Raw genomic sequence first — 24,861 nt, forward strand, 5'->3', positions numbered from 1 at the left:
GTGTGCAGCCCCTGACTTGGAGCTTTATTTAAGACTTGGGTGGGTGGCCTGTGGCGCAGTGTCCTTTCCCAGAGACCTTATCCACCTGTCAGGGTAGCACCAGAGAAGAGAGTGAAGAACATGAGGTGGGCACCACCAAGGTTTCCCCTGCCCCTTCGAGCTACCCAGCCTAGGGATCTGTGGCACTGGAATGTGGCCTCTGGCTCTCCACCCAAGCTGGGGGCCTTCTGGGGACTCAGAGTGGAGAAAGCCAGCCAGTTTCTCCACTGATCTGATCCCTGTGACTTGTGGGAAGGGCTGTGGAGTCCCCCCACCCTTCTCTGCATAAAGGAGCTTATCCAAGAGGGGACAGCAGGAGAGGGGTGAGCTTCCCATTCCCACTGGAGAAGGAAATGTGGGTTTCAGCGGGCTGAGAGGAACAGCTTCTGAGGTAGTGAGTTTCCCGTCACTGGATGCCTTCTGGGTTCTGGAAGGGCAGGGAGCACTTCCTGGTCTCAGCAAAGGAGAGGAGGAAGAGAAACTGGGTCTGAGGGCTCAGTTGTACCTGCCTCCCCCAGCTCTAGAGGTTCACTTCTCTAGGTGTGGGGGCAGGGAAGCTAGCATTGTGCTAGCAGTCAGGCTGGGCTCTGAGTCAGGCCTGGGAGGGTCATCTGGCCAGCTAGGATGGAGCATGACCATTCAGGTGACACCTCAGCCCTCGGGCTCTAGCCTCCTGGACAGGGCACTGAGGACAAGGTGGAACTTCTTGTGCCGCTCGGCCTGTCCGGCTCCCGCACCCCGGCTGCCCCAGAGGAGCCTCAGGACAAACTCTGTCTGGAGGGCTTCACACAGTTCTGGGGTGGGCTGGAAACCTGCGTGGGGGAAGAGGAAAGAGCCCAGGGTGAGGCCCAGAGATGGGAAGGGGGGGGGAGCAGGAGAAAGGGGAGGGATGGTTCCACCGGGGGTGGGAGAACAGAGCTCACCCTTCAGTCTGGCCCTGGCTGCCTCTTGGTAGTGGGAGGCATTGTTGGCTATGGCTCGGGCTCCCTGCAGCGTCTGAAGTAGCAGTTCACAGCTCTCCTCATGAGACCCCCACAGCTGGACTCCCTCCAGCAGCTGGGCCACAGGCACTATCTGGGGCAGGGCCACTTCCCCTGGCTGGCCAATCCCTGTGACAAGAGGGGAAGCTACTGGGGCCTCCAGCATTTGTTAGCTGTGGCTTTGGGCAAATCACTCCTCTTCCCTGAGTTACAATGGAAGAATGATCTAGAATGTCACCATTCCCTGCCACCACTCACCAACCCCTTCATCCAGGGCTCGGACAAAGGGCTTCAGCTCCTTTTCGAAGGCCAGCGCGGCCTCTGTGTGGTTCTGCCGGAGGAGGCGCCACGTCCTTTCTAGCCGTGTGATCTGGGGAGAGCTGGCATGCTTAGCCCCTGAACCTTTCTGGTCCCAAGTCCCTTCCCCAACCTTACCTTACCTGGGGCAGCTGCAAGGCAGTCATCACAGAAGAAAGAGCAAAGAGGTCTCCTGTGCCCCCGGGGGCCCGAAGGGCTAGTGCCAGCTGAATAAGGGCCAGCAAGGTGGCCACCCGCTCTGCCATTGGCCCAGAGCATCCCACCACAGCCATGGCTGCAGCCAGGGCCAAGGCCTCGTGCCTGGGGGAAGTTTGTGGAATCAGGAAGAAGAGGGCATTGGAGGTAGGGGGCAAGGTTGTGGAAGGTCTAGGAACTAGAGACTTGGAGGTAGAGGTTAAAGGGAGTATGGGGGGGGGGGGGGGTACAGTGGGGCAGGCACCAGGGCAGGGAGTTGAAAGAAGCTGCAAAGTTTAGAAGGCAGAACTGGCAATTTTTGAGAGAGCCATGCTCTCAAATGAATTTGGTGACAGGGTTGGTGGGGTATATAAATGTCTATATAAGTCACCATTATAAAAGCCCACATGATGTTGCATATATAGCTTCCTGTTTTAACTAAATCTTGCTATCTAGATTGCTATTCAAATATTTTTCTGTGGCTGAAAGAATAGTGTCATCAGTACCACCTTTAAATTTTAGCATCCTGAGGCAGAATTCTTATTGTCTCACCCTAGGTAAAGACTCTGGGGCAGGGCCAGAGGGAAACAGGTTAGCGGGAATTGCTGTGAGGGTGGCATAGTTTTATCCTCGGATGTTCCCCTGAGGGAGAAAGGGGCAGGATTAGGGCTGGAACATGGGTTCACCTCTCCAATAGGTTAAGCCGCAGTTGATGACCATTAGGCAGCATGAGGAGCTCCAGACCCGAGTGGACACCCATTGCCTGGCGCTGAGTTCGAGTCACACCCAGAACCTGGGCTGCCTAGGGGGAGGAAAGGTTTGGTGAGCCCAGGGGAAGGCGCCTTGGGCACATCTTGGGTCATGACGCTGCCAGCTTCCAGGCCTGCTGACCTGGCAGTCGGTGAGAAGCAGGTGGCGTGCCACAGTGTCCACATCGTGCCGCAGGAACAGGTCACGAAGGGTCTTCAGGGCACTGGGCTCCAAGGGCCGGTTCTCTGGGCCCAACAAGCAGGAAGAGAAGGCTTGGGGCTGAAGGGCAGGGGGAATTCCTCCTTGGGGCCTCACGAAATCTTCAGCCTCTTCTTGCTCCCACTCTTCCCACCAAGGGGTCTCCTGCAGACCTTCTTTGGTGCCGAGGTGGGCACGGTTTCCATGGCCATTCTTGGTGTCCTCTCTTGGTAGAGCTTCTCCCCCAGGGGAGGCCTCTGTCTTAGACTCAGTCTCCTGTCTGTCTGTGGGTCCATGCCTGGCCGCCGCCTCCCTGGTCCCAGCTTCCTCCCCAAGCCTCCCCTTCCCTTGGAGGTGCAGGATCTCCTGGGGTACCAGCTCACCAGAGGTGGAAGTCCCAGGGCGTTCGGGCAACATGACAGAGGGTGCCCGTGGAGGTTTGGGTGGTACCTTGGGATGCAGCTGCCCATCTGAGCCCCACAGTGAGGTGGCCGTGCTCAGTTGCTGTGCCCTGCGCAGTACGGGGTCACTCCCAGTACGGAAAAGCGGGGAAGCAGGAGGTACCACTTTGGCCATCTGGGGGTCATCCGGGCAACCTGAGAGACAGAAAGACACAAGAGGACCGAATTGGGGGTTGGAAACAAGGCAGAGATGGGGAAGAAGCCAGAAGGGCACAGAGCAGGGGGCCCCAACTTACCTGGTCCCTTGCTACCCTTTGGGGAGCCTCCTTTGTGAGCCAGGATGTTTAGGCTGGCTGGCTGGCTCCCACTGAGCTCCTTGGTCCTAGTGGCCAATTCAAGAAACAGGAATGAAAAGTGCCTACTTTGCCCAAGGAATCGTGCTAGGTGCCTCACATTCAAGGAGCTTACATTCTGTTGGGGGAGGGGGAGATATGTGCACAGATAACTTAATACAAAGGACATACCAAGTAATTTGGGGGTGGGGGGATTTCCATAACAACTGGAAGATTAGGAAAGGCTTCCCCTATTGGAGTGGAGCTTTCAAGAAATCCAGGGAGTATACAAGGTACAGGTGGGAAGGGAGTACATTTTGAAACTGGGGAGAGCGGTGTAAATAAGGCAAAGGCATGGAAGTGGGAAATGGGATTATGAGGCAGGCTTTCCCTCCTCTCAGGGTATTGCTGCCTCTGGAGGCAGGGAACCCCCAGCCCCACTCCCCTAGCTCGTTTTGTGTCTGTCTGTATGAATGTTAGCCCCTCATATTTCTATGGTTTGTTAAGGCTTATGAGGTACATTCCTCGCGGTTCCGAGGCAGGCAATGCAAAACAACAATATCCTTATACTACAGATGCTTAGAGAAATTTGGTGACTTGTCCAAGTTCACACAGCTAGTAAATGGCAGAGCTGGGTTCAAACCTAGTCTAGGACTCTTTCAACATACCCTGCTGCCTCTTTTCTTTTCCTCCCATTCCGTTTCCCCTCTCCCTTCCCTGGTGGGTAGAGGGGATACCAATCCCCAAGCTCTTGTCTCCCTCAGGACCACCGAGTCCCATCTCTTCTCTTCCAAGGGTTTTTTGAACAACGGGAATGGAGGGGGAAAAGTGCCATGACTAATGACTCCTCTTCCCCATCCCTTGGCCCCAGTATCACCTCATCTCCCCCTACCTGAGTAGCCCTTTATGGACCTGGTGAGCACCATCACTACAGCCGTCCCCGCTCAGGCTCCGCCGGCGGCAGGGCTTGCTGAAGGTCATAGGATGTGGAGATCCATTGCGGGCTATGGGGTGAGAAGCCACAGCCCCTGAGGCCTGGGACAAGGGTCGCTGCATAGTCACATAACAGTTTACCAGGGCAGGCAGGCTGGGGAAGCGCTCATCCTCCAGCTGGAAGAGGGCACAAGGCCTGCCAGGGCGTGGGCGCAGCTGGATTCGCACCACCTCAAAGTGGAGGGGTTGGCCGCCCCAGCAGCAGGACAGCACCAGGGGGCTTGAGCCAGAGGCTAAGGTGGAAGTGGAAGCCCACACCAGGAAGTCCCCATCCGCCAGCAGCAGAGCTTCTGCCTCCTAGGGATGGAAAAGGCAGAATTGGCAGAAGACCCTAAACCCAGGGCTTACAGCATCCTATAGGGCCAGGCTGGATGGTAGCCCAGAGGCAGTCCTAAAGCTCCCAGAGACTTTAACAATGGGAGACAGAGGGCAAGGATGGCAATGCCTGGGGGCCATGTGTCTGAAGTCCAGAGAGGGGGGAGGGACTGGGTTAGGGACGACTCAGTTTTGGAAGGAGGAGGGGCATTGGTTCCTGGAATACAGAAAGGCAAGGAGTTGGGAGGTCAGAAGTCTGGTGAATCCCTTGTACCTCTGGAGACTATGAGGAGTTAGGCCCAGGCACCAGGTACCAGACTACAATACCCTCGGCTGGGAGTCTCCACCAGGGGGTGCTCTGGGGTTACCTTCTGGGACAGCCCTCCATGGTACCAGGTCTGCTCAAGCAGTAATTTGTCGGGGTCCAGCGGCTCCTCCCTCTTCTCCATTGGCAGCTCCCGGGCCTTACTTGGAAAACACAGAGTAGGGGATGGGGATCACTGAGGGGGACAGCATCTGGACTGGGAGCTAGGAGACCTCTGCTCTGAACTCGGCTGGGATGTCTTAGGCGAGTCTCTTCCCTTCTGGGGGTCCCGGTTCCTTCGTCTGTAAAAACCAAAACCAAAACCAGGCCAAGTTCTGAAATGGAGCACGAGGAGTAGCGATTGAAACATTCCAGAGCTGGAAAGGCCTTTAGAAAAATAACAATGCCACATGTATTCAAAGCCCAAAGGTTTACAAAGTCATTTCCCTGCAGTTAATGCCCTTAAGGGGCACTAAGAGCACCTGTAGGACACAGAATGTCAGAACTGGAAGGGGACATCAGGACATCACTGAACATCAGAATATCGAGTGCTAGAATGCAGAGGAACCTTACAAGGAGGGAATCTGGTCCAGGTGCTGGGGGGTGGACTGGGGGGCAGTGGATAGAGGGCAGGACTTTGAGTCAGGAAAAGCCCAGTTCAAATTCAGCCTCAGACACGAAAAGTGTGACCCTAGGCAAGTCACTTAACCTCTGCCTCGGTTTCCTCAACTGTAAAGTGGGGATAATAATGGAGCACACCTCTCAAAGTTGTGAGGGTTCAAGGAGCTTGGCACAGTGCCTAGTACCTAGTATGTGCCTTAATAAATGTTTATTTCCTTCTTTATTTACTGAGGCTCAGAGAGGGGATGTCATTTGTCCAGGGTCCTACAGAGAGTTATGCGGATTTTAGACAGAACTCGGAACTCAACTCCCAATGTTGGAGGGCAAGGTACAATTTGGGAGAGGAAATGAAGGGAACAAGTAGAGACGCTTTCCCTAGTATTTTTACAGTGCCTGAAGGAGAGGGAGAATAATTCAGGACCTTGGGGCGTGGAGCTTGGGTTGTGGCCGTACCTGGGATTCCAGCTGCCTGAGTCAAGGGGGATGGGAGGTGGAGAGAAGCAGAAGGAAGTTCCGGGGACAGAAAAGGGAGAAGGGACTCCGTCCCCAGCCATTTCTCCTAATCCAAGACCCCAGGCCTCGACATGCCCCCACCCCCAACCAACAAAAACATCCAAGGTGTGCAGGTGGGGAGGGAGGGGTGGATAAGCAGAAGATCCCCTACTTACTCAGTAAGGGTCGGCTTGAGAGGCGGTGTCTCCAGCGGTACCCGCCCCCCTCGACCTCGCAGGTACAAGGTCGAGGCCCCTCCGCAATCCCCACCTCACCCTCCAACCTCTGCCCAGAACCCTGGGAACTTACCTGAAAGGGCTTAAGTCAGCGGCCGCTGCTCCAGCTCGGAGACTCAGCACCTTCCCGCAGCCCGGCTTAGGACTGCACCTGGCCCGGCTCCACCCACCGCCCCAACCTGGCCCCGCCCTCTAAGAGAACGGCTTGGGCTCCGGCTTCTGCGGGGAATCACCAAGCCACGCCCCTTCAATTTCCTCCAGAGGGCGAGCAGCCTCGGAGGGGCGGAGCCCCGGGCTGGCTTTAACTGGACTCATCCTCTGCTCTTCCTTTCCCCCGCCCTTTCTGATGCTGAAATTTTTTCCGGATCCTGGGGGGGGTGGGATGCGCCAGGGAAGGGATCCCAGGGGAATGCCTCGACTTTTCTAAAGGGGCGGCGGGTTGATGAGCAGGTGTCCAAGGAGCTGCGTGATATGGAGGAATAAAGCACCCGATTTGAAACCAGAGGCTGGGCGCTCGATTGCAACCCTACCTCCGTGTGGGCTCGACGAAGTTACTTCGTCAATTAGAAGCCTTTATTAAATCCCCATTATGGGTCAGACACTGTGTTAGGCCTTGGAGCTGCCAAGAAAAAAGGGAAACTTTCTTTGCCCTCAGTTTCCCTATCTGCAAACAAAGAGGTTGGTCGTGACTTCTCAGGTCCTTCCAGCTCAAAAATCTATGATGGTCCTGCTCCACCCACCCACCCTCACTCAGGTGGAGCTGAGCCCTGATTCCTTCACCTCCCTTCTCTCTCCCAACCCTAGCGCTTTAAGCCCAAAGTAAGTACCTACCAAAGACGCAGGGTCTCAGAAGCTGTTTGTCCATCTGTAAAGATTTGCAAATATGTGATATCGTGCTCCAAGATAGGAATGACGAGGGGGAGATGATGGACGACCATGAGGTTAGGTCTCTTCCTTTCTCCCAGGAGAAGGATATAGAAATGGATGGACTCAACTGGGGAGGGCTTCTTGGGTTCCCCCTAATCCAATTCCTCTTCAAACCAGCCTTCCCATGGGTATTTGGGCCTTCTCTTTTTTTTTTTTTTGCGGGGCAACGGGGGCTAAGTGACTTGCCCAGGGTCACGCAGCTAGCAAATGTCAAGTGTCTGGGGCTGGATCTGAACTCGGGCACTCCTGAATCCAAGGCTGGCGCCCTATCCACAGCACCACCCAGCTGCCCCGGGCCTTCTCTTTTTATTTTTTTTTAATTTAATCTTTTTTTTTTTGGTGGGGCAGTGGGGATTAAGTGACTTGCCCAAGGTCACACAGCTAGTAAGTATCAAGTGTCTGAGACCTGATTTGAACTCAGGTACTCCTGAATCCAGGACGGGTGCTTTATCTACTGTGCTACCTAGCTGCCCCAGTACTTGGGCCTTCTCAAAGCCCCTAAGTAAGGAGAGAGAAGGGGAAGGGAGACTGGAACTTCCTAACTCCTCTTCCCATCACCAGCACCCCTTTATTTCTGAGTCTTGGGGCAGTATCTTGTAGCTTCTTAACGGTAGGAGGGGGACTCTTAAGAGGCCATTTGAGTCATTTCTTCCTGATTCTGACTGGGGGGCCCAGGGATAGGAAGCTCTGCCCCAATCAGAATCTCAGTCCTGACACCCAGGAAGAAGACTACAACAGAACCAGGAAGATTCTTCCATCTCAATCATTTGAATAGATGAGGTGATTGAGACCCAGAGAGAAGAGACTTGGTCAAGATCACAGTGGCAGAGTTGGGGCCCAGGCTAGCCAACTTCTGTGTCCCCTTCCATTTTTCCAGGCTTCCTGGAGGAGGTAAGCTTGGAACTGGGCCCTGAAGGACAGGGATTGGAGTGACCAGGTGCTGGGCTCCTCCTCCTGCTCCTCTGGGGGTGCTCCCCCCCTTCCTACCCCGAGGCCCCTCCTCCAGGAGTTAACATCTTTGTAACTGGCAGAGAAGAGGAAGTGGTACTTTAGGCCTCAGAGAGAGTGGAGGTGGTAGCGGGACTAGCAGGCCGGGCCTTGGGGTCTGCCTGGGCCAGGTTGAGGGGGCTGCCATGGAGCTGTGGCGCCAGTGTGCCCACTGGCTTATCCAGTGCCGGGTGCTGCCCCCCAACCACCGAGTGACGTGGGATGGGGCCCAGGTCTGTGAGCTTGCTCAGGCCCTCCGCGATGGCGTTCTCCTCTGTCAGCTGCTCAACAACCTACTGCCCCATGCAGTCAACCTTCGCGAGATCAACCTGCGTCCCCAGATGTCCCAGGTGAGTCCTGACCACTGGGGGGCCCCCAGACAGCACAAAGGAACCTGAGGATTCGGGCCAGGGTGGGCTGGGGGCTCAAGGATGCTAGGCTTAGGGCAGGGTCCAGTTAGACATTTATGGGGCCAGAAACTTCAGGTCACGGCTGGTCCTGGGTCTGTCCTCATCAGGATTCACTGCACAGCTAGGACTCCGGTTCCAAGCTACAGGGGCTGTAGCCTCAAGGCCCCCTTCCTCCAGTACAGTACCCTGAAAGGCACAGCTTGACTCAGCCCCACTCAGAGCTGAAGTCCCCATGTCTGGGGGGACTTTTAGATTGGGGAGAAGCAGCTAGAGGTTTCACTGGGGTCACAGGGTCACATTGAAGCCCCCATAGTAAGGGGAAGACTTGGAGGATGGGATGGAGATCATTGTGCTATATGTCAGGGGAGGCTTGAGAGGAAAAGGGTGCAGGGCGGTGGTGGGGGAGGGGGACAGGGATATAGAATAATGGTTACATTTGGAACCAGAAATCCTGAATTCATATCCTAGCTTCGCCAACTGTAGGACCTTGGGCAAGTCATTTCCCCTTCTCTGGGTCTCTCTGCATCTCAATTCCCACCTATAAGGCCTGAATGGTCCCTTCCAGCTCTGAATCCTATTGGAACATCTAATCTGTATAGGTTGGGATTCCCCATAGTTGGGGATTCTGGGAGGAGGCTTCTTGGGTTAAAGCCCCCATGATTAAATTAGGGGAACTGAGGTGGAGGATGTAGGGTGATGAATCTCCCTTGGCAAGTGGGAAACAGCATAAGAGGCTGCAGCTCCCCCTTCCTGTGGGGGCATCTTCAATGGGCTCCTGAGTGCCTAGCTTCCTCAGGGTCCTTATCCCTAGATGCCTGCCACCCCCATTCCTATCCCTACCCACACACTTAATCCCCCAGAAGTGGGCCTGTGGTGCTGCCCAGCTCAGGTGATTGGTCTTAGGCCCAGGAAAGAGGTCATTATATCCTCAAGGCTTTTGCTGTCCCTCCAAGGCTCTCCCCTACTTTCTGTCCCCCTTTCCCCTTGGGCCCCCTTTTTTCCCAGGCTGCCCCAGACTCTTCCTTCCTCTTCCCCTTTCTCCTCGTCAGCTTCCTGCCCCAGCCTCCAGGAAGGCTCTGAGCTTAGGGAAGGGCCCCTTTGCGGGATGAAAGGGTCACATACTGGTTTCCTGGGCCCCTTCTTGACCCCCCAGGGAGGGAGGGTGGGAGCCAGGACACCTGGGTTTTCTCCTCGTTGAGAGAGTTGAGGCCTAACTCCCTGGGGCCCTTAAGCTTCCTACTGTACCCTGAAGGCCTCTAGGGCTAGTGATTAGAAATGAGAACCCCAAATCAATGGGTGAAAGTTGCAAAGAGACATTTAGGCTTGTTCTCAATTAAAAAAAAAAATAAAAACAAAGCCCCAAACTTCCTAGTGATTAGAATTGTCCCAAAGTGGAATGGGAGCCTCAAGAAATAGTGGGTTCCTTCTCCTTGGAGCTCTTCAAACAGAGGCCATACAACCACTTGTTTATTATAACGGGGTCCCCTTTGTGTAGGGGTTGGACAATAGGGCTGCCGGGTCTGTTCCAACTCTAAAATTCTATGATTCTGTGAGCCCCTCCCCTCTCTCCTGGGCTCCTCTGGCTCCTTCTCCTTCTTGGCCTTTAAGAGGACCCTACTGCTTCCTACCCCTCTTGCTGGTGAGGGAAGAGGGTCTGGCTCCTCCAGGGAGGCATGCAACCTCCAGAAGTAAAGAGGAGTTACCATGGCTTCTTTCCAGAGGGAACTGCCATTGCTCAGTTTCCCACAAGTCAGGTCTAAGCAAGGAGACATGGGCCCTGTCTCCTCATAGGCCTTATCTTCTAGGGTCCCAGACGATAAAGGTGGGGATGTGGGGAGGAGCACAAGGGAAGAGAGGTTAGAATGACCCTACTTGTACATACTTGGGGGAGTGGGAAAAGAGGTGTTGAGGGAGTAATCTGGACAGGTTTCCTGGAGGAGGTGCTGAAGTGTTGGGCTGAGTGAAAAAAGGGAAGCGAAGGAACATAGAGTGAGACCAGAGATGAGCCTTGAGGGTCAGTGGGGTTTTCCCAGGGTTGGTGGTGATGGGTTAGTCTGGTACAGGGTGGTTACTAGTTCCTCTGTCTTTCCTCTTCCCTCTCTTCCTCCTGTTTTGGTCTCTGCCCTCTGGTATCACCCTGGACGCCGGCCCCAAGAAACACAGGGCCCTGAGAAGACAGCCAGGCTGTTGAACCAGTAGGTGTGGGTTCGAATTCTGAGCTCTGCTACTTATCATCTGCATGACCCTGGGGCAAATTATTTGCCCTCTCTGGGTCTCAGTTCTCATATCTGTAAAGTGAAGGGACTAGATTAGATGATCTTTCAGGTGCCTTTTTGTTCTATCTCCCCCAGTTTCCTTGGAATACCAGAGGTGGGAGACTAGGACTACTGGCAACAGCATCTTCCCTTCTCCCTTCTCTTCCCCGCCCCCCTTTCCCCCAGGGATGCATGATGGGTGTAGTGTAGAGAGACTGGCAGGTGCTGATTTGCAATCATTTGCCTATCATTTGCATACAACTCCTTTTGTCTGAGCCCTGATGGGAAAAGAACTCCTTTTCCCCTTCCAACCTTCCCCCTAACCCTGGTCAGTCTGTAGGGCAGAAGACAGGGAAGTGGAGAGACTAGAGCCAAGCCAAGCTTTAGTCAGCTGGAAGGCCTGTAGAGATTGCTTAGTTCAACTCTTCCATTTATATGTAATGAAACTGAAGTCCAGAAAGGAATACAATTCAACCTAGGGCCTTTGGCCACTAGTAAATGGCGGGGTTGAGATTCGAACGCAGGTCCTCTATCTCCGAATCTAGTAGTGTGCTACCTTCGTATGGTGCTTCCAATCAGCAGATCTGATGGGTCCCCTTGGAGAGGCCAAGACCTTCTTTACCTTGTCTTTGGGAATACCCTGGGCAGGGAGTCTTTAGTGAGAGGATAGGGAGGCCTGAGATCTGCCCTTGGATTTCCCCGTGATACTTGGCCTGGGAGGAGAAGGAAGAGGGATCCAAATGAGGGCCCCATGCAGTCAATGGTGGAGGGCCTCAGAGGAGGCTGACCTTAATGGAGATTGACCTGGTCTGAAAGTTTTCCTGGAACAATGTGATCCAGTGTGGTCTCTTGTGGACCTTAGAAAGGCGATTGTCTGCCCCTACATGCAGCTGGGGGGTGCAGCAGATAGAGTCCAGGAGATCGAGTCACAAAGGCCTGAGTTTGAATCTAGCCTCAGACACTAGCTGTGAGATCCCGGACAAGTCCATTTGGCCTCTGTGCCCTAGTAATCTGGACAATAAAAATCACCTTCCTCAGAGTTGGTTGTGAGGATCAAATGAATTCATATACACAAAGGGCTTTGCAAACCTTTAAGTCTTAAATAAAACGTTAATTATGATTATTACAGTGGGAACAAGAGGGGAGAGAGAGAACAAAGACTACAAGGGGCCTCCTAGGAGGTTGCCCTAATAGTCTGGGGTAGAAGCATTGAGGGCCTGGGTTTGAGGAGAGGCAATGAATGTGGAGGTGGGGGGAGGGGCTGATTCAAGACATGTCACAGAGGAAGGATCCATCAGACCCAACAACCGATGGGATGTGGTTTGGGGCGAAGAGGAAGAGGCTGCTTTCGGGAAGCAGCAGAATCCAGTGGTAACAGTGCTGCTGTAGAGTCGGAAGCTCTGGGTTCAAATCCTGCCTCCCATTCTAGGACCCTATTGGCTTGATTATCTCTTGGGCCCTTTCTAGCTCTAAATCCTGTGATTTGATCTGTGCTTTCAACATGTGGCCAGGGAAGATGACTCTGGATGTCAGAGATGGGAAAAATCAGGAGGAAATACTATGCCAGATGGACCCTGAGCCATGACTCTCCTTTGTTGAATGGGGGAGGGCCAAGATGGTTCCAAAGAGGCCTCACCAGCTCCAAAGAAATAAAAGCAACTTTCTTTCCTATAGCATATTAGGGTTTATACTGCACTTCCTTTGCAATAACCTCATGAAGGTGGTAGTGCAGCCATTATTATCCCATTCTATAGATGGAACAGCTAAGGCTTAGAGAAATATACGAATTTTCTGAAGCCTCATAGGCAGGAACATTCCCCCGTTGTGGCTAAGACAGTGGTTCTCTTGAAATCCCCTGCCCTTGTCCCCCAGTGGCTCTTTGATCTTGACCTTGGGGAGGTGACAGTCGTGTAGCATTATCCTGAACAGAGGGGATGAAGGAGGGGAAGGAGTATCAGCCCAATCCCATCAGGTCTGGAGACTCAACTGCCTGGGAAGATTTCTTTGTTGCTAACTTACCTGTTCAATATACCTTGATTGCTCTAAGTGAAGAATACTATGCTATAAGGAAAAAAGAAAAGTATGAGAACCACTGGCCTAGAGTATACATAGCTATACTGACTATGTTCACACCCAGGAAAACAGAGTAGGCTTTGAGGCAGGGTGTGGGGTGGAGGGGAACGTCAACCATATGAATTCTCAGCAAGAATGAATGAGGGAGATGGTGCATTAGTGATGTGGAAGCTCTGAGGAAATATTTCATGCAAGCACAGGATTTAGACCTGCGAGGAATGCTTGGAGATTATATAAACCAATCTCCTGATTTTACAGATGTTGAAACTGAGGCCCAGAGATATTAAACTAACTTGTTTAAAGTCACATACAGAGTAAGAAACATAGCCAGAATTCAAACCCTGGTCCTCTGATTCCAGGGCTTATGACCTGTAGGTAAAAGAAAAAGAAGTAATCCTTAGGAGCCAATGTGGATTCACTGAGAACACAAAACATGACAAGCAAACCTTGTTTCCTGTGTAATTTGTTAGTCTGTTCTTTGCTCTGTTGACAGAAGGAGATTGCTCCACTGGCAGAACAGGGGAATGCCATGGATAGGGTATCCCTAGAGTTCAAGCAAAGCATTGGAGAAGGCCTCATGATATTCTTGGTCAGATGGCTAGAGAAACAGTTAGTTGAATTTGGAACTGGTTGAACAACTGGACTCCAGGAGTGGCAAACTCCTGGAGAGGTCTCTTGTGGTTGTGTCCTAGGGACGATGAATATTATGGTTCTGATTGGCCTTTCTAGTTTGCAATGTAACAATGGCCTTGTAAGATCTACAGTGCAGGCATTGTTATTACCCTCTTGAAGAAAGATGGAGAAACTGAGGCACAGGAGAGTCATGTCACTTGCCCAGCATTACACAGTTAGGAAGTAGTAGAGATGCAATACAAGTACAGATCTCCTGACTCTGAATCATGTGTTTTCCACACTACACCGCAGCCACTTGTCTGTCTTTGGCCTGTGCTGGTCAATGGTGTGGTTTTGTTTTTGTTTTTTTGGAATCAATGAAGGCATAAGGACTAGAAGGAATGCTTCTCAACTTTGCAGATCTCAGGAAGTTGGGAGGAAAAGCTAATGCTACGGATAAGAGAGTTGGCCTCCTGAAATATTAGGGGGTGAATGGCTGAAGATCTTTACATTTCTGAAAAACTACCAGGAGATAGAGCACTTTGTCCCTCCTCACTGGTCCCATTCTGGACCTCAGAAGATTAAATCATTGTGCTTTGCTCTAAAGAGACAATGAGAGTCAGTGAGGAGAAATCGGAGGAGGAGGTAGATCTCTGCTGACTATCTGAAAGTGCTTCCTAAATATGGTTCAATTTAGCAAGCATTTATTAAACTCCTTCTGTTTTCCAGGCAGGGTGCTTCTGATTCAAAGACAAAACCGAGATAATCCCCTTCCTGCCCTCATGGAGCCCATGTTTTATTGGGCTTGAGAGAAGTGGCTTGTCCATAGAGATGTCACTGTCAAGAAATCGAAGGGTGGGAGAAGCAGCGCTGGTGGATTAGGAAAGGTCTCCTGTGCGATGTGGGGCTAGGGCTTAACCTAGGGGGAGAACACACCAGGCCAGGGGGATGATACCTGTGTGCAAAGGCAGGAAAGTGGCCGATGGAAAGGTCACAAATCAGGGAAGCAAGTGGTTGGTTTGGCTCGAAGGGAGGGAGGGAAGCTAATGTAGGATCATAGTATCCCAGATTTAGAGCTGGGGTGGGGTGGGGTGGAGTTTATCTAGTGAAAGTCCAATCCCTCCCAATTTACACTTTAGAAGATCAAACCCTAGGAGCATGCCCAAGGCCTGAGAGAAAGGATCAGACACCAGAGATGGTGATTTTTCCACTAAACCAAGTGGTTCTCCAACTTTTTGATCTCGGGACCCCTTTACACTTTTAAAAATTATTGAAGACTCAAAATGATTAAAGAACTTTAATTTGTGTGGGTTATGTCTATTCATATTTGCTGGATTAAAAAATAAAGCCGATCAATGAAATATTTGTTTATTAGCTTATTTAAAATAATGATGATATACCCATTATATGTTTTGTTTTGTTTTTGGGGGGCATTGAGGGTTAAGTGATTTGCCCAGGGTCACACAGCTAGTAAGTGTCAAGTGTCTGAGGCTGGATTTGAACTCAGGTCCTCCTGAATCCAGGGTCGGTGCTCTATCCACTGTGCCACCTAGCTGCCCCCAGACATAACATTTTCTTAATGAAAAACAACCACATTTTCTAAAACAAAAAATATCAGGGGGAAAGAAGGCATGGACTGTTACAGTGCCAGGAGCTGTGCTAAGCACTTTTTTTTTTTTTTTTTTTTTAGTGAGGCAATTGGGGTTAAGTGACTTGCCCAGGGTCACACAGCTAGTAAGTGTTAAGTGTCTGAGGTCGGATTTGAACTCAGGTACTCCTGAATCCAGGGCCGGTGCTTTATCCACTGCGCCACCTAGCTGCCCCTGCTAAGCACTTTTTACAAATATCTCATTTGATCCTCACAACAAGCCTGGGAGAGAAGTGCTATTATTATCCTCATTTTACAGCTGAGGAAACTGAGCCAAACAGAGGTTAAGTGACTTGCCCAGGGTCACACAGCTAGCAAGTGTCTATTATGAGGCTGTATTTGAACTTGGGTCTTCCTCACCCCAGTTCTAGTCCTTCATCTACTGCACCACCAGCTACCTTAGGAAGAAAAGTGGTGTCGTTTGACATATTTTTGCAAATCTCTTTAATGTCTGACAATAGAAAACAACTGGATTCTTATCTCTGCTTCTGCCTTGAGTCTGTTGCAATCTGCTGCTTTGGTTGGGGTATATGCAGAAAATCTGGCCTCACACAGATATGTAGTTGGACAAGGGAGAAGTATTTTAATAGACAAAAACCACCTCAGGATCATTATGAAAATTGTCTTGACCTCATGGACCATCTGAAGTGGCCCTGGGGACCACCAGGGAACCATACTTGGAGAACCTACACTATACCATGCATAGAATCAACCATGAAAAATTGACTGGAGCCAAATTACAAAGAGAGGAGTTAGTATTTTATCCTGAAGGTAAGAGGGAGCTATTGAAACTTCTTGAGTAGGGGAGTGACCTGAGCTTTAGGAATATCAGTTTGGCAGCTTTATGGAGGATATATCAGAGCTGTTTCTCTGGCAACCTTGTCTGGTGGAGAGATCTTCAGACCTGGAATAAGGAGACTTTGCGCCTGTTATTTTCTGACCCTGTGACTTTGACCTTTCTGACTGTTGCTACTCTTTCCCTTCTGAAATGATTTTATTTTTTAAAAAAATCTTTGTTGATGCCTTTTATTTTTATATCACCTCAATTCTCCCTTGTATCCCTCCCTCTCTGCCTCCCAGAGAGCCATAATATATAACAAAGAATTTAGTTTAAAAGAGAAAAAGAGAAAGAAGTGGGAGAAAACAGCAAAACCAATCGTTATAGCAAAAAAATCTCTTATATATGCACATATATACACATATATGTATATATGTATGTATATGTATTGTGTGTATGTATGTATATATATATATATATACACACACATACACACACACACGTGTATATATATAATTGTACATCCATGGGCCCCACCTCTGCAAAGGAGTATAAGGAAATGTCTTCTCATAGCCCTTCTTTGGGGCCGAGCTCCTTCTTTGTTGTCACAATGGAATTATTTTCTCTATATTTTTGTATATATTGATTTGGATGCACATTTTATCTTCCTAGTTGAATGCAAGCTTGCAGTCAGTGATCAGCTTTTTTGTGAATCTATTCCCAGCACCTACCGCGATGCCTATAACCTCATCTCACAGAACTGAATTGATTTAGGGCAAGGCCTTGTTGAGCTTCAGTTTTCCCATATGCAAAATAGGCATAACAATACCCATACAGAGTTACTGTGATGTAAGTGCTGTATTAATATTCTTATTAATAACATAAGCAGGTAAGATGGAATGAGCCGCCTTGGGAGTTGAGTTCCCCAACATGAGAGGCGTCTAAGCAGAAGCTGGATGCCGCCCCCCCCCCCTTCCAAGAAGGCAATAGGAGGATTCCTGCATTGGGAAAGGAGGTTGCCCTGGGATCTTTTTGGTCCTTGGGAGCTAGCTCAGAGATTCTAGGATTTTTTAAGGGGCTAATTTTGCTGAAACATGAGTTGGTGAGGTGAAAGAATGTGGGCCCACAGCATCATAGAGTTAGAGCGTGTGGCGTCCAGCGCTGAGACTAGCAAGTTGCACAGTGCACATGACCTCTCTGGTCGGGCAGCCAGGCTTTATTGGTGGCCTACAAGGGATACAGCAGCTGCAGGGGGTTTAGGGGCGGAAAGGGGCCTCCCCCCCTAGGCAGGGCCTATTCTGGGCTGTCATTTCCTGTTTCCGGCCTTGCTCCCAAGGGCGGTGGTTGGTGGGGAGTGAATGAATACCCTCTGCAGTCCCCCCAACCCCCAATCCCCTCCAGGTCTGGGCCACATTCCCTGGGGCAGGTCTCCTCTTTCCACAGCCCAGAGCTGAAGCTGGCCGGGAGTAGGCGGCTGCACCTGCAGAGGAAGGTGGCTTTGCCTCTTTCCTCCTCTTGTGGGACCTGGGCTGTGAGGTTCCTCCCATCCTCACCCTCAGCAGAGTTGCTACGAAAGCCCTCCCTGCTGTCTAACCTGGCTCCCTCCCACTGCCTCCCGGAGTCCTGGGCCTTGAATCATAGTTCCCTGGTCACAGAACTAAGGACCACCATCACTGGGCTCGACTATCAGCTGATCTTCTTGAGGTCAAGGCGGAACTTCCCAGCCTCTCTCTCCCCTCCCTTCCCCTCCTCCCCTCCTCTCTCCGGTCCTCCTCCTTTCCCTTGTCCTCCCCATCTCCCTTCTCCTCCCTTGTCTTCCCTATCACCCCTCCCCACCTGGGAGGCTGAGGCCGGGTCACTTGAGTTTGGGAGTTCTGAGATATAGCAGGGCCAAAGCTGATCAGGTGTCCATTCTGAGAATGGTACCAATATGGGGACTCCCTGGGAATGGGGACCACTGGACGGTCTAAGGAGGGGCTCAGGTTCCCATTCCGATCAGTGGTGAGATTGCACTGTGAGTGGCCACTTCACTTCAAGCCTGGGCTGAGATGAATAGACAGTCTCCCCGTACAGCCCGCCAAATAGAAACGTACTAATAGTAACTACTATTTATATAGTGCTTTATAAATATCATCCCATTCCCTCCTCACAAAACCCTCTTGAAATAGGCACTTTCATTATCCATAGTTTTACAGATGAGGAACCTGAGGTAGTTTTAGTGACCTTCCCAGGACCACAAAACTAGTAAAAGCTGAGGCTGAATTTGAACTCGGGTCTTCGGAACTCTGGGCCAGGCTTTAGCTACACTGTGCCTCTGTGTTAGGCTCTGGGTTACAGGGCCAAAAAAGAAACTCCAGAAGCTGGTTATGTATCTGCAGAAACAACACGTAGATGCAGAAGTCTATTGATATCTTTTTTTTTTTTTTTCTGCACCATTGGTGAGGGAACTCCCAGGGAGGGGACAGTTATTTCAAGCCCTGAGATGGTCAATAAGTTATCTGAGGCTATCCCCACCTCCAGACTAGGGTGTGGCCGGAGGTCAGTGCTATGGTGAAGCCAGCTCCAACCCACCCACAAGAGGGATTATTAGATTTTTTGGAAATCGAAAACTTAGAAAAATCAGGGCTTGACGTAGTGTTTTGTTGATTGTCTAGATTTAAGAAAGGGAAGGAAAAGTGTTAATAAAGCAGGCCACTCTGTTAGCCGACAGACCACACTGCCTCTCCTGTAAATACACACAAAAATATGAAGTCATTTCATGGGGGTGCTCCCCCTTTTTGGGGGGAGAGGATCAGGAAGGATGTGGAGGGGGGTGGAACATGTGTGGAGTTTTTAAATGTATACCTATTTAATTTTTATTTTATTTGTGATATATAATTATATTTTATACATATCAAACATAGATATAATATACACATACACACGTATATGATATATGATGTAAAAAGAGGCAGAATTCTGAGAGGCTGAGGGGAAGCAGGGAAGATGGTCCAGGCGTGGGGGACCAGCCTATGCATAGGCTCCCAGAGAGGAGATGGAATGTTCCAAGGTTGAGTGAGTACAGAAGAGTAATATGCAATAACTCAGGAAAAGGAGGGTGGAGGTAGGTGGTGAAAGGTTCCAAATGCCAAACAGAGGAATCCGGGTTTGATTCCACAGGAAACAGGGAGCCACTGCAATTTCTTGAGCAGGGCAATGACACCATCAGACTTGTGTTCGAAGAAGCATACTTTAGCATCTGAGGATGGGTTGGAGAGATTGGAAGTGAGAAGTCTGATGAGAAGGCTTTGCAATAGTCCAAGGGAGAGGTAACAAGGGCTTGAGAGATATGTGAGAGATGCTAGGGAGGCAGAATTTGGCAACTGTCTGGATATTGGGAGTGAGGTAGAGGGAAGAGTCAAGGGTGACTCACAGGTGGTTGGGAGCTGGCCAGCCAGAGTTCTTGAAAGGTCATACCGCCTGTGACTCTTTTGATACAGGGGACCTTTTCACTGGAATTATTATTTTTAAAATTATCTTTTTTTAAAATTGTGAACTTAACAAACACGAACATTTCAATATACAAAGAATAGAAAAGAAGACTATATGTGAACCTATCTGTGGTACATTGCTTTTTATAAGAAAGCATACATTAAGGGCTATAGCTAGGTGGTCCAATAGATAGTATTGGGCCTGGAGTCAGGAAAACCTGAGTTCATATAGCTGTGTCACCCTTAAAAAAGTCATTCTAACCTCTTTTTATCTCAGTTTCTTCAACTGTAAAATGGAGATAATAATTATACCTATTTCTATGGGTTGTTTTAGGGATCAAATGAGATAATATTTGTAAACCAACGAGCACAGTGCCTAGCATATAGTAAACAATAGATGCTAGCTATTATTAAGTTGAACACATAATAACAAAACTGCCCTGCTTGGCTATCTCCTTCTGCTTTCTTTTGAATATTTTTTTGGTTCATTGTTGTTCTTAAATTTCTTCTTTTTTTTGTGTGTATGGCTGTCACTACTAACTCCGCCTTCCCCCAATCCTTCAGACATTCCCTCTCATAACAAGTACACTTATACCTTCCACATTGTGACTTTCTATATATTGTGGGTTGACATAAGAAATTAAATGGGAATTTGGAGTGAGTTTTGTGGAAATCACAGATGACATGCAAGATGCGCAAAGGCCAACAGATGACACAGAAAAAGTTTAGAAACTCAGAAATGCATAAAATATATGGACAGTATTGTATAATATTAATGTTTTATCTTTTTTTTTTTTTGGTGGGGCAATTGGGGTTAAGTGACTTGCCCAGGGTCACACAGCTAGTAAGTGTCAAGTGTCTGAAGTCATATTTGAACTCAGGTCCTCCTGGCTCCAGGGCTGGTGCTCTATCCACTGCTCCACCTAGCTGCCCCAATATTTTATCTTTTAATACCATAGTAATTCAGCCTTCTTCTCTGAGATGAAGGGAGGGCCCAGAACTTTTACTCTGATTTTTCAGATGGCCCTGGGAGTGTGGAAGGGATAACTGTAATATGATCGTGCCAAACAAATCCCTACAATGGCCACATTCAAAAATGTCTGTCCCTTTCTGTCCCTGTGGCCTGTCCATCAGTCCTCTATCAGGAGGTGGGAAGCATGCTTCCTCTTTTGGTCTTTACACAGTCCATCTTTGGGTAGTTCTGAAGTTTCAAAAACTTTTTTTTTTGTTTAACTCTATGTTATTTCAGCCACTGTATGAATTGTCTTGGTTCTGCTCCCTTTTCGAAAACATCTCATACCTGTCCTCTCATGTTCCTCTGCATCTCTCCCTTTTGTCATTTCTTAGAGCACAATCCCATTTCAGTTCATTCAGATGCTATAATTTGCTTAGCTATTCCCCAATTGATAGACTCCCACCCTGTTTCCAGTTCTCTGTCACAGCATACAGTGCACACATGGGCCAAGGTCTTGGGCCTGAGAGCTAGGGAAGGAGGCTTGCTGTGAAGCTCTGGGTGGGATGGAGAGAGGGTTGGGGATGTGACATCAGGTTCAGGGCCCATTTTCCCCCCATCCCCTTTATTCTTCTCTATCTCTTTCAGTTCCTTTGTCTCAAGAACATCCGCACCTTCCTGTTGGCCTGCTGTGAGAAGTTTGGCCTTCGCAGGAGCCAGCTGTTTGAGGTCTTTGACCTTTTTGATGTGCAGGACTTTGGGAAGGTCAGTCCTTTGAACATCTGCTCCTCAGTGTCTTGATCCTGGAAACGATGGTCCATTCTCTAGAACCAAGAGCACTGGGCCCACTGGGGGCTTGGGTACTAGTACCCAGGATTTAGAGCTAGGAGGTAATCTCAGAAACCATCTAAAGAGCACTAACACAGACTGCTCCCCATCTCTTCCAAGTGAAAGCCCAAGATCCCAAAGTTTGAAAGAAACCAGGCCAGTGTATCTGTGTATGGAGTTTGGGGGGAGGGGGATGGCCAAAAGAGCAATGTGACTGGGTAGAAAAATTGAATTGCATAAACTTCAAGTCCACATACCATGTAGGAGTGGAGAGAGCCCTGGTGTGAGGCATGATGGGGATTTACATAGGAAAGAGAAAACAGAGATCCTTAATTTAGTTGAGGAGAAGGGGAAAGTGGGGGGAAAAAGAAGTTACTGATTAAATGAGTTGGAAGGATCTGGTAAAAGGAACTCTTGGTAAAGGAGGCATCAGAGACTTGGAGGGTTAGGTTTGGGGGAGAGGAGTTCAGTTAGACAAGGCTTCCTGGGGTGGGGGGAGGGAGGGCTTTGAGCTTGGGTGTTCAGGATTCATGACTTGTTAGGAAAGGGGGAAAGAGAGATGGGTAGTTCTGGCAATGGAATGCAGAGCTTTGGGAGTGGAGATGCAAATTATATGGCTCCAGGGTTTTGGCAGCTCTGTCTACTGGTGAAAAAGTTAATGTGCAACTGGCTTGGAGACTAGGAGTCCTGAGGCCTTAGAACCTGGGAACCCCGGTACCTCAAAAACCCAGATTCTTAGAGTTAGAAAACCCTAGACTCCTAAAATCATAGAAATCTAGAACTCTAGACCCTCAGGGGCTGAAACTCTGGGATCTAGAAAGATCGGAATACTGGACTACTGGAATTAAGGTTATAGGGGAGCCCAGGGCTAAGGGTTTATCAAGATTCATGGTGCTCATGCTTAGGGCTGCTTGGCTGGCTGGGCCCATGTTGGTCTCCATTTCTGAGTCCTTTTCATATCCAGGTAATCTACACCTTGTCAGCTCTGTCATGGACAACAATTGCCCAGAACAGGGGGATCATGTGAGTTCAATCTTTATTTTTCTTCTTCTTGCAAATGGTAGCTTCAGTCCTGTGCTCCTACCTGTCCTCCTTCCCCCGCTCCCTTCCTCCCATTACCTAGACCCTCCATTTTTGGTCCTCTGGCCGCCCTCTTGTCCTGTGGTGGAGACTACAGGGTTTTTACCACACCTTACAATGCATGTAAACTCGAGGAATGATGATGAGGTAGCCAGAACATGGAGAAGTCCCTGGGATGGAGACAGAACTTCAGCTCACCACCCAGGGAATGTTCCACAGCCTTTTTCCCGACTCTGCCTCTCTCCTCCCCAGGCCTTTCCCCACAGATGAAGACAATCTTGGGGATGAGGACATCTACAGTGGACTGTCGGATCAGATCGAGTGAGTGACCCTTGCTGGGAGATTTTCCAGCAGCTGGAGACTGGGCTTCTCACTATTCCTTGCTAGAAAGAGGGAGAGTAGGCACAGCTTTACCCTCAGCGAGTCCTGAACAGCATAGTAGCAAGGCGTAGATAGAGCTGTGGGTAATCAAGGAAGGCTTCCCAGAGGAGGTGATTTGGTGGAGTGCCTTTAGACCCTAGGTTTGGGGCAGTAGAGGAGAGGGGTATCATGTGTGATGCACATGCCTTCCCCTAAGTGACACCGTGGAGGAAGATGAGGACCTCTATGATTGTGTGGAGAACGAGGAGGCAGAAGGAGATGAGATCTATGAAGACCTTATGCGCACAGAACCCACGCCCATGCTGGTAAGTTGGGGGTGTGGGTGGGGTGGGGTACTCCGTTCTGGGTCAGTACCTGGAAGGACCTCCTCTCTTTCTCAGCCAAAGATGACCGAACTGGACAAGAGGGCCTGTTGTCTCAGGGAGATCCAGCAGACAGAAGAGAAATACACTGACACCCTCATCTCTATCCAGCAGGTGGGCACCTGGCCTGAGGAGGCCTAGTACAGGACTGTAGGGCCTGGCTGGGGGCTCTTTCCTCTTCTTCTCATTCACTTCTCTTTTCTCCAACCTCTAGCACTTCATGAAGCCCCTGCAGCGGTTCCTAAAACTAGAAGACATTGAGAACATCTTTATCAACCTGGAGGTGAGCTTAGCCCGCCCTCTTCCATAGTCTTCCCAGGGCTCTCCACTCCAGCTCTTCTGTCCCATTCACCCTTCATCCATTCACTTTACCCATTCCTTCAGCATAGTGAAGTGTTCAGAGTACTGGACTCAGACTCAAGAAGCCCCAGGTTCAAATCCTGTCTCTGATGAACACTAACAGACTGTATGACCTTGAGCAAGTCACTTAGGGCACCTAAGCTGCACTTATTCATCTGTAAAATACAGTCCTTGTAATATCTACCTGATAGGATCAAATCAAGTCAAAAAAAATTTATTAAATATCTACTTCATAGGGGCAGGTAGGGGCACTGTGGATAGAGCACCAGCCCTGGAATTAGGAGGACCTGAGTTCAAATGTGGCCTCAGATACTTATTGTGTGATTCTGCTTAAGTGATTTCACTTAACCTTGATTGCTTCAAAAACAAACAAGCTATTGTGTGCCACACACTGTGCTAAAGAAAAGCAAAAGACAGTGTCTTCTCTCAGGGAGCTGATAGTCTTATTCAGGTAGAGGGGCAACCAGCAAACACCTATTTATAAACAAGAGATGTACAGGATATCTCAGATTATGCAGCCTTAAAGTGTTGCATAAATGTCACTTACTACTTAACAAACAGTTATTAAACACCTGTTGTATGCGAGGCCCTAGGTTCAGCACCAGGTCATTATGACACAGACTGAGTTCTGAAGGAGTTTATTACAAGTTAATAGGGGCAGCAGGGGAGTGGAGAGAGCCAGGCACGTAAATGATTGTGATGTGGGTGCTGAATGTGCTCAAATAAAATGTTAGGAGAAATTTGAGGAGGGAGGGATCACTTTCACTTGTAGGAGTTTTTTTTTTTGGGGGGGGGGCAGTTCGGGGAGGCTTCAGGGAGGTGTTGGCACTTCGGTTAGCCTTGAAGGAAAGAAGGCACTTCAACAGAGAATGATGTCATTGTGGACATGGAAAATGGCATGAGCAAAGTCAGGGAGATAGAAGAGACCAGTTAGGAGGCTACTGGAGTGGTCCAGGGAAGAGGCAATCAGGGTAGGTGCAGTGTGGGTGGAGGGCAGGAAACAGATGTGAGAGATGGGGAGCCAGAATCAATGGGATCCAGGGCCTGTCCTTATTGGGATGTGGACATTGAAGAGTCCCAGATGACCCCGAGGTTTTTAGCCAGAGTGATTGGCAGTCTGCTGGAACCTTCAACAGAATAAGGGAAGTAGGGGCAGCTAGGTGGTGCAGTGGATAGAGCACTGGCCCTGGAGTCAGGAGTATCTGAGTTCAAATCCAGGCTCAGACACTTAACACTTACTAGCTGTGTGACCCTGGGCAAGTCACTTAACCCCAATTGCCTCACTAAAAAAAAAAAAAAGAATAAGGGAAGTCTAAAGGACAGGGGAGGATGCTAAGGGGAAGATGCCGAGTTCAGTTCTGGACATGTCAAGTCAATGAAGACCCCTTTGAGTTCTAAATGCATGATCTTATGGTGCTATTCAGGTGTATGTTGGTGAAAATAGAAGGCTGGAGGTTGGAGTGGAGATAGAGAGGTGGGAATCATTCATGTGGGGTCATTGAATGGGACCTAGGAAACAAATGAGATGAGGAGGGCACCATGAGCAGACAGAGGGTAAGAAGGGAACCCAAGAAGGAGCTTTGGG

At 49.7% G+C, this 24,861-nt stretch overlaps 2 protein-coding genes across 4 annotated transcripts in view; one reads left to right on the top strand and one right to left on the bottom strand.

The window, feature by feature from the left end:
* Position 1: 1 nt before the first annotated feature.
* SH2D3A (SH2 domain containing 3A) lies at positions 2-6,310 on the bottom strand. Its single transcript, XM_043978687.1, has 10 exons — positions 6,227-6,310; positions 4,869-5,106; positions 4,085-4,482; positions 3,157-3,242; positions 2,403-3,055; positions 2,198-2,313; positions 1,460-1,637; positions 1,278-1,389; positions 963-1,148; positions 2-851 (listed from the first exon to the last, which is right to left on the bottom strand). The coding sequence occupies exons 2-10, from the start codon at positions 4,947-4,949 to the stop codon at positions 691-693; spliced, it is 1,971 nt and encodes a 656-aa protein (XP_043834622.1). The 5' UTR covers positions 4,950-5,106; positions 6,227-6,310; the 3' UTR covers positions 2-690.
* Positions 6,311-8,141: 1,831 nt separating this feature from the next.
* VAV1 (vav guanine nucleotide exchange factor 1) overlaps positions 8,142-24,861 on the top strand; it is a 42,114-nt gene continuing 25,394 nt past the window's right edge. For all 3 annotated transcript variants that reach the window (XM_043973677.1, XM_043973686.1, XM_043973688.1), the window contains exons 1-7: positions 8,142-8,417; positions 20,914-21,030; positions 22,058-22,116; positions 22,426-22,494; positions 22,751-22,859; positions 22,935-23,030; positions 23,131-23,199. In XM_043973677.1, the coding sequence (XP_043829612.1) occupies positions 8,214-8,417; positions 20,914-21,030; positions 22,058-22,116; positions 22,426-22,494; positions 22,751-22,859; positions 22,935-23,030; positions 23,131-23,199 (723 nt within the window). In that variant the 5' untranslated portion in view covers positions 8,142-8,213. The remainder of the gene's footprint in view (positions 8,418-20,913; positions 21,031-22,057; positions 22,117-22,425; positions 22,495-22,750; positions 22,860-22,934; positions 23,031-23,130; positions 23,200-24,861) is intronic.

The sequence above is a fragment of the Dromiciops gliroides genome, chromosome 1 (assembly GCF_019393635.1).
Source record: "Dromiciops gliroides isolate mDroGli1 chromosome 1, mDroGli1.pri, whole genome shotgun sequence".
NCBI classification, from domain to species: Eukaryota; Metazoa; Chordata; class Mammalia; order Microbiotheria; family Microbiotheriidae; genus Dromiciops; species Dromiciops gliroides.